Genomic DNA, 15,998 nt, shown 5'->3' on the forward strand with positions numbered 1-15,998 from the left:
CAGTCCCTTCTCTCCTTTATCTTGTGGATGACATAGCATTTAGGTAATGGATATGTTTTGATAGCCTTAGTGATATTTTTTGTAACTGTTGTGGTTTGTTTGTTAGATTGGTTTTCAATGCCAGCGCGCCAGGCAACAAGGTAGGGTGACACAGCTAATCTGATTCCAGGGGTGGGCTCATAAATTGTGGACGTTGTGTATTCTTTCAGGACGTTCAGCATGCTGATATTGATTATATGCATGAGAAGAAGGACTTCACTTTTGATCCAGTAAATTTTAAGGGTTTCCCTGAGTTTGTTAAAGAGTTACACAATAACGGACAAAAATTGGTCATCATTGTGGTATGTGCTGTCCTCTTATTCCCCCACATCAGGTCCTTGCTCTTCCTTGTTATTACACCCCCTTCCCCTCCCTCATCCCTCAATCCCCAGTTTCCTTTCAGTGCTTCTAGCTCAAAGCTAGGTCCCTCATTGTATTTTTCCCCTTCTTAGGATCCAGCCATCTCCAACAACTCTTCCCCAAGTAATCCCTATGGCCCGTATGACAGGGGTTCAGATATGAAGATATGGGTGAATGCTTCAGATGGAGTGACTCCACTCATTGGGGAGGTATCTTAATGGGGAAGTGGGGGCTGGTGGAGGGGCTGTGGCAGTGTGTGTGTGTGTGTGTGTGTGTGTGTGTAATTGTTTTGTTTTACATTTCCAGGTGCCTTATATATGCTGGGGATCAACTTGCCCTTGTCCTTTTCATCCTCAAATACCTACCAGTCATCCCAGTTCTTACATTCCCTTCACAGCAAAGTCCCTTTAAAAAGTAGACTTAGGGCCTCCCTGGTGGCGCAGTGGTTGAGAGTCCGCCTGCCGATGCAGGGGATACGGGTTCGTGCCCCGGTCTGGGAGGATCCCATATGCCGCGGAGCGGCTGGGCCCGTGAGCCATGGCCGCTGGGCCTGCGCATCCGGAGCCTGTGCTCCGCAACGGGAGAGGCCACAAGAGTGAGAGGCCCGCATACCGCAAAAAGAAAAAAAAAAAAAAAAAAAAATAGACTTAGATACTGAATGTCCACCTCCTCACCTCACCCCCCATTCACTTTTTTTAAAATTTATTCATTTTATTTATTTATGTTTGGCTGAATTGGGTCTTCATTGCTATGTGCGGGCTTTCTCTAGTTGCGGCGAACAGGGGCTACTCTTTGTTGCGGTGTGCGGGCTTCTTATTGCGGTGGCTTCTCTTGTTGCAGAGCATGGGCTCTAAGCGCACGGGCTTCAGTAGTTGTGGCACGCAGGCTCAGTAGTTGTGGCGCACAGGCTTAGTTGCTCCACAGCATGTGGGATCTTCCCGGACCAGGGCTCTAACCCATGCCCCCTGCATTGGCAGGAGGATTCTTAACCGCTGTGCCACAAGGGAAGTACCCCCCCCATTCACTCTTCAGCTGACTGCAGTCTACTTTCCTCCCCCATCACTCCACTGATGCTGCTTTGGCACCAGTTACCTCCTAACTGGCAAATCCAATGAAACTATTTCATTCCTCTTCTTACTCAGTTTTTCTGTTATTTGGCAAGTTTGACTAGTTCTTTCTCAAACTTATCTGTCCTTGTTTTCCATGAAGGTATTATCTGCTGGTTCACTTCTAACACCTCTGCTGACCCGAGTGCCTAGTGTCTGAGAAGAAGTGGATAGGAAGAGAATAGAGAAGAGTAATTGATGGTTAGAACCCATAACTTGTCATGGGTCAGTTGAAATTATACAGTACTCTCCCTCATTTACCATTCCTAGGATTAGGAGTAGAGAAAGTGTGAGGAAAGGGTGAGGCAGAGTTGAAGATTAGCAAAGACTTAACCATTTTTTTGAAATAAGTTTTTTCTCAAGTGACTATTTGACTCCTCCTATTTAGTCTAAATATTTAAAGCACTTTACATTCCTAATTGAAAAGGACCTGTGCCTGGGCACCTCTTTTGCCATGATCGTATTAGGAATTTCTTTGTACTCTGTTTTACTCTGTATTCATTTAACTTCCTTTGATCAATGTTTTTCTTTTCCTCCTGCAGGTCTGGCCTGGAAAAACTGTGTTTCCTGATTACACCAACCCCAAGTGTACTGCTTGGTGGGCAAATGAATGTGAGCTTTTCCACAATCAAGTAGAATTCGATGGAATCTGGATTGTGAGTTCTTAACATTTTGATTACTAAGTGGCTAACATTCAGGCTGTGTATCTCTATATCATCGAGTCATGGAGCACAGGGGGAAGAGGAGGAGAGGAAAGCAAGTATGACAATAATTCTAGATATTCTCTCTCTTACTATTCAAATAAGCTTACCAAAACATGTAGCTTAGACTTCAAAATCAGATTGTTAGAAGTGGAAGGAAGTAAACCGAGATATCTGTTTTTTCCGAGTCTAGCTCTCCTTTTACAAATGAATGAGCTGAAGTAAAAATAGGTCATATACTCCTTACGTTGTCACAAAGTACACAAATTGTTCAATTGCCACTTCAGGCCTCTTTCACTTGGACGTGTTGGATAAACTGATCAGAGCCAAAGTACTCAAGTGAGCGACAGAACTGTGGCTGCAGAAAGGATAAATGTCTCACATGATGTCAAATGAAAACAAATGCAAAGCAGCAGGTGTCCGGCACAATTTACAGAGCTCTAGAGTTGAACTTTTTTCTATTTATAAGAGAAAGGTAGAAAATGCAAACAATACAAAGAGCTAAACAGATGAGGAGAGCTAAAGTGATATCAACCAAAGACATCTACCATCAATATTTCAGTATGCATCTTTACAGAGCCCTCACTTGCACAGCTGTGGGTACATGCTTGTTTTCTCACTCTCTCTGCATATGTTTGTATTATATATGTATATGCATTTATATGTGTGTGTATTCATGCTATATTTGAATATTTAGAGAATGTATAAGTTGATATACATGGGACCATATAAATTGAAATATTTCTCACCTAATATTTTTGGAAATTTTTCATTTTCAATGATTATATACATATATCATTTTGAAGGGATTTTAAGAACCTTCTCCACAAAGCCTTCAATGGGTAGAGAAGACAGGACAGGAACATCTATTTCTCTCCTTAACATAAGAACCTCGTTAAAAAAAGAAATATCTAGAATCATTTCTCTGAATCCTAAAAAAAAAGAAAGACACCATCAGTACAACATACGAGGACATGTTACATTTTCTTAATAGTCTTTGTTCTTTGTCTTCTAGGATATGAATGAAGTCTCCAACTTCGTGGATGGTTCAGTTTCAGGATGTTCCACAAGCAATCTAAATTATCCCCCATTCACTCCCAGTAAGTGCTGATTAGTTTGATTAAAGTGGCAATGAATATCTGGTATTTTAAATTCATAAGGATATATATGAATAACCTGGCAAGGGATTTTTTACATAAATTGCATAGGGGAAGGAAAATGTGGGTACTGTGCAAAGAAAATCAAAACACTCTATGCTTTCCTAAATGAGGCATAAATTCAAAAGGAGCAATCAATCTAGTCCTTCTACCTACATCTGATCTGTTTCTGTTCCAGAGAAGATATGGTGCAGAAGCAAGAGGTTAGTGGTTAGTTCATTTTCCTCTCAAGTGTGTGCCCAGATAGGTTAGGGCTAACCAGAGAGAGACTAGGTAACCAGGTTAGGTCTTCATATGAAGGTCAGTCTGGTAATGTCAAGACAGTGAAGAACAGATTTGGACCATAAAATGAAAGGAAGCCAGAACCCATGGCTTGGTTGGTGGGGGGGGAAGGGGGGCGGGTCAACGTCAGAGTCAGTGAATATGATGCTAGTGAGTTCTGTTTGAACTTTGAACAACACTGTATCCCAGGGTGTGGCCCTGGAATCATAGCATTTATTGTAGTTTGAAGAAATCTAGAGGCTCACAGATAAATTGTATCTTGATTAAGAAAGGAATGAGCTGCTAGAATTATAGCATCTTATGAAAACTTCCAGTCTGATGGAAACATAGGAAATTAGGGCAGATGGGTCAGGATCAAATGCTGAGAGACTCAGATGGGAGGCTTCATTCTTTTGGTGATAGAAATTATTTAAGTTTTAGAGGGAAACATGACAGTCAAATGGTTTTGGAAATATTGATCTGGCATTAATGTGTGCTTCTAATATGAATTAGAAGATCAGTAGATCAGAGTTAAATAAGCCATTAAGAAAATGATTGCAATGGTTAAGACAAAGGTAATTTGGATCTGAACCATAGTAGTGCAAGGGGAGCAGAAAAGATTGGATGAATGAAAGAGAGATTGGCCAATCATCCCTTATAACAGCTTAGAGAAAGGGTGAGAAATTAATTTACACTTTCATCTAATATTTTTATTCTTAGACCACTTAATTTAGCTCAGTTTGAAGACTTCAGATCTAACTTCAAGTCTAACTAGATCCACTTACTTCCAAATACTTGCCTCTGGTCACATGTGCACCCAGGTGGGAGAATGTGTATGGGTCAGCACAATTTTTTTATATATCAGAGAAACTACTGAAAGTATATATCCTTCTGATAGTGAGGAAGCTGTATGATCATTTCCAGGATGGCCACAAAAAATGCCTAGGGAGCCACAGTTTCAGGTGGTAGTCGAGAAACAGGGAATATGCATCTCAGGCTCTCATTGACTGATCCCTCTTTTGTCGCAGGAATCCTGGATGGGTACCTGTTCTGCAAGAGTCTCTGCATGGATGCAGTACAGCACTGGGGCAAGCAATACGATGTCCACAATCTGTATGGCTACTCCATGGCAATTGCCACAGCAGAGTAAGGCCATTATTGCTATGGACTTAATATATGATCAGATTTACTTAATACATGATCAAATTCTTAGTCTCACTAGATGCCAGTTGCCAGTGTGTTATTTTTAAGAACTCAGCAAGGGAGATTGGTTCAAGATGGTGGAGTAGAAGGACACACGCTCACTTCCTCTTGCAAGAGCACCAGAATCACAACTAACTGCTGAACTGCTGAATCATTGACAGGAAGACACTGGAACTCACCAACAAAGATACCCCACATCCAAAGACAAAGGAGAAGCCTCAATGAGATAGTAGGAGGGGCGCAATCACAATAAAATCAAATCCCATAACCGCTGGGTGGGTGACTCACAAACTGGAGAACATTTATACCACAGAAGTACACCCACTGGAGTGAAGGTTCTGAGCCCCACGTCAGGCTTCTGAAGCTGGGGGTCTGGCAATGGGAGGATGAATTCCCAGAGAATCAGACTTTGAAGGCTAGTGGGATTTGACTGCAGGACTTCGACAGGACTAGGGGGAACAGAGACTCCAGTCTTGGAGGGCACATGCAAAGTAGTGTGCGTATCAGGACCCAGAAGGAAGGAGCAGTGACCCCATAGGAGACTGAACCAGACCTACCTGCTAGTGTTGGAGGGTTTCCTGCAGAGGCGGGGCCAGCTGTTGCTCACCACAGGGACAAGGACACTGGCAGCAGAAGTTCTGGGAAGTACTCATTGGCTTGAGCACTCCCAGAGTCCGCCATTAGCCCCACCAAAAAGCCTGTAGTCTCCAGTGCAGGGTCACCTCAGGCCAAACAACCAACAAGGAGGGAACTCAGCCCCACCCATCAGCAGACAAGCAGATTAAAGTTTTACTGAGCTCGGTCCACCAGAGCAAAACCCAGCTCTGCCCACCACCAGTCCCTCCCATCAAGAAGCTTGCACAAGCCTCTTAGATAGCCTCATCCACCAGAGGGCATACAGCAGAAGCAAGAAGAACTACAATCCTGCAGTCTGTGGAACAAAAACCACATTCACAGAAATATAGACAAAATGAAAAGGCAGAGGACCATGTACCAGATGAAGGAACAAGATAAAACCCCAGAAAAACAACTAAATGAAGTGGAGATAGGCAACCTTCCAGAAAAAGAATTCAGAATAATGATAATGAAGATGATCCAGGACCTTGGAAAAAGAATGGAGGCAAAGATCGAGAAGATGCAAGAAATGTTTAAAAAAGACCTAAAAAAATTAAAGAACAAATAAACAGAGATGAACAATACAATAACTGAAATGAAAAATACACTAGAAGGAATGAATAGCAGAATAACTGAGGCAGAAGAACGGATAAGTGACCTGGAAGGCAGAATGGTGGAAATCACTGCTGCAGAACAGATAAAAGAAAAAAGAATGAAAAGAAATGAAGACAGCCTAAGAGACCTCTGGGACAACATTAAACGCACTGACATTCACATTATAGGGGTCCCAGAAGGAGAAGAGTGAGAGAAAGGACCCAAGAAAATATTTGAAGAGATTAGAGTCAAAAACTTCCCTAACATGGGAAAGGAAATAGCCACCCAAGTCCAGGAAGTGCAGAGAGTCCCAGGCAGGATAAACCCAAGGAGAAACACACCGAGACACATAGTAATCAAACTGACAAAAATTAAAGACAGAAAAATTATTAAAAGCAACAGGGGAAAAACAACATACAAGGGAACTCCCTTTAAGGTTAACAGCTGATTTCTCAGCAGAAACTCTACAAGCCAGAAGGGAGTGGCACCATATATTTAAAGTGATGAAAGGGAAGAACCTACAACCAGGATTACTCTACCCGGCAAGGATCTCATTCAGATTCGATGGAGAAATCAAAAGCTTTACAGACAAGCAAAAGCTAAGAGAATTCAGCACCACAAAACCAGCTCTACAACAAATGCTAAAGGAACTTCTCTAAGTGGGAAACACAAGAGAAGGAAAGGACCTACAAAAACAAACTCAAAACAATTAAGAAAATGGTAATAGGAAAATACATATCGATAATTACCTTAAATGTAAACGGATTAAGTGCTCCAACCAAAAGACACAGGCTCCCTGAATGGATACAAAAACAAGATCCATATATATGCTGTCTACAAGAGACCCACTTCAGACCTAGGGATACATACAGACTAAAACTGAAAGGATAGAAAAAGATATTCCATGCAAATGGAAATCAAAAGAAAACTGGAGTAGTAATACTCATATCAGATAAAATAGACTTTAAAATAAGAATGTTACAAGAGACAAGGAAGGACACTACATAATGATCAAGGGATCAGTCCAAGAAGAAGATATAACAATTGTAAAAATATATACACCCAACATAGGAGCACCTCAATACAAAAGGCAAATGCTAACAGCTATAAAAGAGGAAATTGACAGTAACACAATAATAGTGGGGGAATTTGACAACTCACTTATAACAACGGACAGATCATCCAGATAGAAAATTAATAAGGAAACACAAGCTTTAAATGACACAACAGACCAGATAGGTTTAATTGATATTTATAGGACAGTCCATCCCAAAACAGCAGATTACACTTTCTTCTCAAGTGCACACAGAATATTCTCCAGGATAGATCACGTCTGGGGTCATAAATCAAGCCTCAGTAAATTTAAGAAAATTGAAATCATATCAAGCATCTTTTCCAACCACAACGCTATGAGATTAGAAATAAATTACAGGGGAAAAAATGTAAAAAACACAAACACATGGAGGCTAAACAATACGTTGCTAAATAACCAAGAGATCACTGAAGAAATCAAAGAGGAAACCAAAAAATGCCTAGAGACAAATAACAATGAAAACGTGACAATCCAAAACCTATGGGATGCAGCAAAAGCAGTTCTAAGAGAGAAGTTTATAACAATACAATCCTACCTAAAGAAACAAGAAAAATCTCAAATAAACAATCTAACCTTACACATAAAGGAACTAGAGAAAGAAGAGCAAACAAAACCCAAAGTTAGTAGAAGGAAAGAAATCATACAGATCAGAGCAGAAATAAATGAAATAGAAACAAAACAATAGCAAAGATCAATAAAACTAAAAGCTGGTTCTTTGAGAAGATAAAGAAAATTGATAAACCACTAGCCAGACTCAACAAGAAAAAGAGGGAGAGGACTCAAATCAATAAAATTAGAAATGAAAAAGGAGAAGTTACAACAGACACTGCAGAAATTCAAAGCATCCTAAGAGACTACTGCAAGCAACTCTATGCCAATAAAATGGACAACCTGGAAGAAATAGACAAATTCTTAGAAAAGTATAACCTTCCAAGACTGAACCAGGAAGAAATAGAAAATATGAACAGACCTAGCACAAGTAATGAAATTGAAACTGTGATTAAAAATCTTCCAACAAACAAAAGTCTGGGACCAGATGGCTTCACAGGTGAATCCTATCAAACATTTAGAGAAGAGCTAACACCCATCCTTCTGAGACTCTTGCAAAAAATTGCAGACGAATGAACACTCCCAAACTCATTCTACGAGGCCACCATAATCCTGATACCAAAACCAGACAAAGATATTACAAAAAAAGAAAATTACAGACCAATATCACTGATGAATATAGATACAAAAATCCTGAACAAAATACTAGCAAACAGAATCCAACAACACATTTAAAAGATCATACACCATGATCAAGTAGGATTTATCCCAGGAATGCGAGGATTCTTCAATATATGCAAATCAATCAATGTGATGCACCATATTAACAAATTGAAGGATGAAAACCATATGATCATCTCAATAGATGCAGAAAAAGCTTTTGACAAAATTCAACACACATTTTTGATAAAAACTGTCCAGAAAATGGGCATAGAGGGAACCTACTTCAACACAATAAAGGCCATATATGACAAACCCACAGCCAACATCATTCTCAGTGGTGAAAAACTGAAACCATTTTCTCTAAGATTAGGAACAAGACAAGGTTGCCCACTCTCACCACTATTATTCAACATAGTTTTGGAAATTTTAGCCACAGCAATCAGAGAAGAAAAAGAAATAAAAGAAATACAAATTGGAAAAGAAGAAGTAAAACTGTCATTGTTTGCAGATGACAAGATACTATACATACAGTATCCTAAAGATGCTACCAGAAAACTACTAGAGCTAATCAATGAATTTGATAAAGTAGCAGGATACAAAATTAATGCACAGAAATCTCTTGCATTCCTATACACTAACAACAAAAAATCTGAAAGAGAAATTAAGGAAACGTTTACCATTTACCATTGCAACAAAAAGAATAAAACATCTAGGAATAAACCTACCTATGGAGACAAAAGACCTGTATGCAGAAAACTATAAGACACTGATGAAAGAAATTAAAGACAATACAAACAGATGGAGAGATATACCATGTATTTGGATCGGAAGACTCAACATTGTGAAAATGACTATATTACCCAAAGCAATCTGCAGATTCAGTGCAATCCCTATCAAACTACCCATGGCATTCTTCACAAAACTACAGCAAAAAATTTCACAATTTGTATGGAAACACAAAAGACCTCGAATAGTCAATGCAATATTGAGAAAGAAAAACAGAGTGGGAGGAATCAGGCTCCCTGCCTTCAGGCTATGCTACAAAGCTACAGTGATGAAGACAGTATGGTACTGGCACAAAACAGAAATATAGATCATTGGAACAGGATAGAAAGCCCAGAGATAAACCCACACACCTATGGTCAACTAATTTATGACAAAGGAGGCAAGGATATACAATGGGGAAAAGGCAGCCTCTTCAATAAGTGGTGCTGGGAAAACTGGACAGCTACATGTAAAAGAATGAAATTAGAATACTCCCTAACACCATACACAAAGATAAACTCACAATGGATTAAAGACCTAAATGTAAGACCGGACACTGTAAAAATCTTAGAGGGAAACATAGGAAGAACACTCTTTGACACAAATCACCGCAAGATTTTTTTTGACCCATCTCCCAGAGTAATGGAAATAAAAATAAACAAATAGGACCTAATGAAACGTAAAAGCTTTTGCACAGCAAAGGAAACTATAAACAAGATGATAAGACAGCCCTCAGAATGGGAGAAAATATTTGCAAATGAATCAATGGACAAAGGATTAATCTCCAAAATACATAAACAGCTCATGCAGCTCAATATTAAAAAAACAAACAACCCAATCAAAAAATGGGCAGAAGACCTAAATAGACATTTCTCCAAAGAAGATGTACAGGTGGCCACGAGGCACATGAAAAGCTGCTCAACATCACTAATTATTAGAGAAATGCAAATTAAAACTACAATGAGGTATCACCTCACACCAGTTAGAATGGGCATCATCAGAAAATTTGCAAACAAATGCTAGAGAGGGTGTGGAGAAAAGGGAACCCTCTTACACTGTTGGTGGGAATGTAAACTGATAGAGCCACTATGGAGAACAGGATGGAGATTCCTTAAACAACTAAAAATAGAATTATCATATGACTCAGCAATCCCACTAGTGAGCCTTTACCCAGAGAAAACCATAATTCAGAAAGACACATGCACCCCAGTGTTCATTGCAGCACTATTTATGATAGCCAGGTCATGGAAGCAACCTAAATGCCCATCAACAGACGAATGGATAGAGAAGATGTGGTGCATATATACAATGGAATATTACTCAGCCATAAAAAAGAACGAAATTGTGTCATTTGTTGAGACGTGGATGGACCTAGAGACTGTCATACAGAGTGAAGTAAGTCAGAAATAGAAAAACAAATATCATATATTAATGCATATATGTTGAATCTAGAAAAATGGTACAAATGAAGACACAGATATAGAGAACAAACATGGACACCAAGAGGAGAAGTCGGGGTGGGGGTGGTGGGATGAACTGGGAGGTTGGGATGGACATGTATACACTGATGTGTATAAAATAGATAACTAATAAGAACTTGCTATATTAAAAAAAATAAACCAGCAATACAGAAAAAAGAATGTAAAAAAAAAATTCGGCAAGATAAGTATGGTTGTTATTATTGAATGAATGAAGAAAATCCTGGTCACATAGGGAGGAAGGAATCCAATAAGTATTTGTGTACTGTGTATAATGAAAGAAAAAATGAATAAATGAATGAATGGAAGGTTGGTAGAAAGAAAGAGAAGTAATTTGACCAAGGTCAAACAGCTAATAAAATGTAAGAGCAAAATTTGGACTCATTTCTGCGTGAGTCCAAGGCCCATGTATTTTCCTCTCTGCCATACTGTTATAGACTGGTGTATGGAGGGTTAAGTAACTTATAGACTTCATGTGCTTTGGGGTTTTAGGTACTGGCTTAGTATCCTTCTACTGAACTTTGAAATTATGGAGTTAATGATGTACATAAAATGCCTAAAACAAAACGAAATATAAACGTACTCAATGGTACAGTCTGCTCCCAACAGCAACTCTAACTCTACAGGAGAGAACTAGAAGAGAAGAGTGAGGTATTAACTTGAGATCCTGGATATTATCACTCTGTCCTCTGGGCTAAGACACACTAAGGTCAACATTGACTCCCTAAGTCTCTCTCCCTTTCTAGAGCTGTCAAGAGTGTGTTCCCTAACAAGAGAAGCTTCATTTTAACCCGTTCTACCTTTGCGGGGTCTGGCAAGTTTGCAGCCCACTGGTTAGGAGACAACGCAGCCACCTGGAATGACCTTCGATGGTCCATCACTGGCATGCTCGAGTTCAACCTTTTTGGTATCCCAATGGTGAGTCCACATCCCAGTCCCCAGAATGCCTCATGCTAGAAGTTTTTCAAATGATAAAGCTCCCCTCTACTGCCCTCCATGGCCCAGGGATTTACAGTCTGGAGGGTTATGTGCTTCATCCACATCAGTATGACACTGATGCCACGACATTCTTTCCTGTACTGCCTTATAAGGATAGAAGGTGCAAGCTTGAAGTGGTATCGTTGGAATATTTTTTTTTAAAGTACAACATACACACAAAAAAGTGCACATGTCCTTAAGGTTACAGTTGGCATCTTTTAGTTAAATTCAGCATATCTGTTTATTGAGCTCTTACTTCGAGCAAGGCATTGAGCTAGGTATGCATGGTGAGGGGGGAGAGAAACATAAATATAGTAACAGAAACACCTTCCTTCCGCACACCCCCAAAGTCTCTCTTTATCTGTCTCTGTCTCTGTCTCTGTCTGTCTCTCTCTCTCTCTCTATATATATATATACACACACACACACACACACACACACATATAATTATGACAAGCTAGAGTAAAAGTGCAAACAGGAACATATCATTTCAATGTTACAAGAAATCCTGAGAAAGGGACTTAACAACTCTAACAAGACTACAAGGAACAATGGGAGTCCCGGGAGGGAGTAAACAGTAACTTCATGCAAAAGATAGCACTTGAGTTTAACCTTGAAAGTGGGTATGTTTTATCAGACTGATGGGGGGAGGTCATTTTAAGACTGAGAAATGTTAAGACTGAGACCAGCAAGGGGCAGAATTTGAGTGTCCCTAAGGAGTGGAGTGTAGGACTGGAGTGAGACATGATGCTGGCAAGGCGGGTTGGAACCGGGTTTTGAGGTGCTAGCAGGGCAGGCAGCAGGAGAGCCTGGGGATTTGTGAATAGATGAATGACCTGATCAGAATTAGGCTTTGGAAAATTAATCCTCCTCGGGCTGTGGTCAAAGTAATAATGTCAACGGTATTTCTAGTTGGTATCCACCAAAAAACTACCGTGCATCAAGTGTTGTACTTCCATTTTCTCATTTACTAAAACCCTAGAGTGCCCACTTTAACAAAATGAGGAAACTGAGGCACAGAAAGGTTAAGTAATTCATTTGCATTCACCTGGCAGTAAAGAGTGGACATAGGATTTAGCCCAGTTCCATCACACCGAAGTAGCCTTCTCAGGAAGAGGTTAGCCAAGTACAGCTGGTAGGTCCCTGGTGGAAAGCAAAGCCCAGGAGCAGGGGCGGTAATGGAAGTGAGGTACACATGCCGTCGCTGTCTGTGTGTCCTTCCAGGTGGGTTCTGACATATGTGGCTTTACATTGGATGCTCCCGAAGAGCTCTGCAGGAGGTGGATGCAGCTGGGAGCGTTCTATCCATTTTCCAGGAATCACAATGGCCAAGGCTACAAGGTAAGTCTCCCAGGAGATATGAGCAAAATAGACTTGGCATACATTAGGACTGGATCTACCTGCATCCTGTCCAAGAAATCTGTTGAGCCAGCTTCCTACCTGGTGCTTCACTTAGGCTAATTGGGACCACCGTTTGCAATTAACCAGGACTCATGTTGCACCATTAAAATGCCCTGCCGACGCAACCCCTGCTATTTCTACCGCGGCAGTCAAGGAAATGGCGAGTGTGAAGGTTTTTAATCAAACCTCTATATACTTTATTTACATTGCTCATTTTGTAGTGAGAATCAAATGAGGAAATACTTCAAAGTTATTTAAATGGCAGTCTACCAAGAGCACCCATAGAATGAATGAGGGGGGATGCAGTGCAGGGTGAAGAATGGCCCCTTAACTTGGTGGAATGATATCCCTTTGCCCAACCCTACTGCTCAGAGGCAAAATTTGCAAGGTAGGCCCCAGGTCTTGCAGAAACAAAACTCTTGGTTGTGATGAATGGGGTCTGATATCTCCAGAGGCTTTTCTTATTTGTAACCAGGTGTCAATTGCAACCTCTTGTTTCTTCCCAGGCCCAGGATCCTGCCTCCTTTGGAGCTGACTCTATGCTGTTGAATTCCTCCAGGCACTACCTTACCATCCGCTATGCTCTATTGCCCTATCTCTACACCCTCTTCTACCGTGCTCACAGCCAGGGGGACACGGTGGCCAGGCCCCTTCTGCATGAGTAAGTTTACCTAACCCAAAGGAATTTTGTTAATGTAACTGGGTGACATTGACTGTATCATCAAATATAAGAGTGAAGGGACTTCCCTGGTGGTCTAGCAGGTAAGACTCTGTGCTCCCAATGAAGGGGGCCTGGGTTCAATCCCTGGTCGGGCAACTAGATCCTGCATACAAGTCAAAACCAAGAGTTCTCACTCAACTAAGAGTCTGCATGCCGCAACGAAGATCCCACGAGCTGCAACTAAAACCGGCAGCATTCTAAATGAATAAACAAATATTAAAAAAAAAAATGAGTGGGGCTTCCCTGGTGGTGCAGTAGTTGAGAGTCCGCCTGCTGATGCAGGGGACCACGGGTTCATGCCCAGGTCCGGGAGGATCCCACATGCTGCGGAGCGGCTAAACCCGTGAGCCATGGCCGCTGAGCCTGCGCGTCCAGAGCCTGTGCTCCGCAATGGGAGAGGCCACAACAGTGAGAGGCCCGCGTACCGCAAAAAAAAAAAAAAAAAAGTGAAAATTAAAACAAACAGTTACTCAGATATATTTTTTTAACTTGAATAATGAGTTGGTATTTGCAAGGCTATTGCCTATGTACTATTTTAGTTATATTTAAGTATTATAGCCTGTTCCCTTCTGGGGAGAGAACTAGACTAAAAGTTGTGGAATTTGGGGTCTTTGTTCCACCAACTAACTCTATACCTTAGACAAATCATTTAAGTTCTTTCATCCTTAGTTTCTTTAGCCTTAATTTAAAGGATTTGATAGCTTGAACCTGATGGTCGCTTTTGTAATGCACCATGTTCAGGCTCTAGGAATGAGCCTGTCATTTACATACTAATAAGAATAGTATGGAGGATTTCCTGAATTCAGACTTTTTACTGTCAGCCAATGAGTATCTCTAATTTGACTCTAAAAACAGAACACTTAAGAGACTTTCCTTAAAGCTGGCCACTTAGTATGAACTGATGCCTCTATAATATTAGCCGGCAAATAGCTCTGGGGTTTCCAGGCAATGCTGTTTTGGGGCTGGAATCTCGGGGAAGCTGCTGTGAGGCACCGGGGAAATTTAAGCTTGGTGGAGATTTGTAGTAGGAGAGGGTGTGTCCTCGCTTCCTAGCTAATGCTGTGGGACCCTCTGGTGGCTGCGGAGTGAGTAGCTCTGCAGTGGGGTTTGCTTTCTCATGACTGGCCCTGGCAGAATTAGGAGCCGGAAGCCTTGTTTAGAAACCTGAGGATTGAAGATGGTGCTGGGAAGTGTACGGAACTGGCTTGAGACGGAGGCTGTGATTTAGGCGGGGACCCTGCCCCAGTCGCTCATGCCTTTGGTAGCATTTCTCAGGGCTTGAACGGTGGGAACAGTAATGCTCTGTGTACATGATGCAAAAAAAAAAAAAAAACCATGAAAATAGAGATATTAGGTTGAACTATGTTTGATGCTATGTAGAGAAAAGCCTCAACCAGTTTTATTGGTTGGCTTTTAAGTGAATTCATTCTAACAGTTTTGAGCACAGATATTCTGAAAGCCAGAGTGCCTGGATATTGGAGGATATACTTGCTGGTCATCAATGGGGGCATCTTTGAGGTCTATATTGGTCATATCATAGAAAAAGAAAACAGTAACCCAGGTCTCGCTTATTAAAAATTAACACAATAATTTTATAGTCTATGAAATAAAAGACTTTTTCTTGTCAAAATCAAAATACAGTTAATTCCCTTCTGTGTCTGACATTTTAGGCCCTCAGGCATATATTATTATAATATATATTATATATTCATTATTGTGGGTAAGTCCTAGCTATCTCCCAGAATGCTCTATTAAAAGGTAGGTATCCTAAAAGAGAAAAGAGTAAAGTTTTTGTCTGCTTTTTTTGGGTGATCAGATCTAGTTCCTTTTGGATAGCTGAAGTTTTAAAATGTCTTGCTTGTTTTACTTATTTTTTTAAGGGGGATATGACAAATAGAATTGTAGCCTGGAACCTGCCTAGCATAGAGATACTGAAATAGGAACTTCTGTCCAAATTGGGGAAAGAATAGGAGGGTGCAGGGGCTAGGGAAGGTGGATCTGCCTGCAGGAGTGGGGAGACAGGGATTGAATAGGTGTCACGGAATAATTTTGGGAATTTGCCCCAGGCAGGGAGCCTGCAAGTTTTAGACAGGCTTGGGGGAGAGCTGCCAGAAAGCACTGGCCCAAATGTCATTGAAAATTTCTCTGGTCTCTAGGTTCTACGAGGACAGCAACACTTGGGATGTGCAGCAACAGTTTTTATGGGGGCCCGGCCTCCTCATCACTCCGGTTCTGGCTGAGGCAAGTGTTCCCGCCGAGACACACTGGTGGTCTCTGTTCTGCTCCTGCTAACTCCCGACTCCTCTCTTCTTGG

The 15,998-nt window shown here is 40.9% G+C and overlaps 1 protein-coding gene across 1 annotated transcript in view; it reads left to right on the forward strand.

The window, feature by feature from the left end:
* MGAM (maltase-glucoamylase) overlaps nt 1-15,998 on the forward strand; it is an 87,381-nt gene that overhangs the window by 17,206 nt on the left and 54,177 nt on the right. Inside the window, exons 11-19 of the mRNA XM_081243929.1 lie at nt 210-341; nt 492-608; nt 2,048-2,161; nt 3,222-3,306; nt 4,653-4,770; nt 11,331-11,502; nt 12,787-12,903; nt 13,470-13,624; nt 15,841-15,925. Coding sequence (XP_081100055.1) covers nt 210-341; nt 492-608; nt 2,048-2,161; nt 3,222-3,306; nt 4,653-4,770; nt 11,331-11,502; nt 12,787-12,903; nt 13,470-13,624; nt 15,841-15,925 — 1,095 coding nt within the window. The remainder of the gene's footprint in view (nt 1-209; nt 342-491; nt 609-2,047; nt 2,162-3,221; nt 3,307-4,652; nt 4,771-11,330; nt 11,503-12,786; nt 12,904-13,469; nt 13,625-15,840; nt 15,926-15,998) is intronic.

This window comes from Mesoplodon bidens, assembly GCF_964165515.1.
Source record: "Mesoplodon bidens genome assembly, chromosome: 9".
Taxonomy (NCBI): Eukaryota; Metazoa; Chordata; class Mammalia; order Artiodactyla; family Ziphiidae; genus Mesoplodon; species Mesoplodon bidens.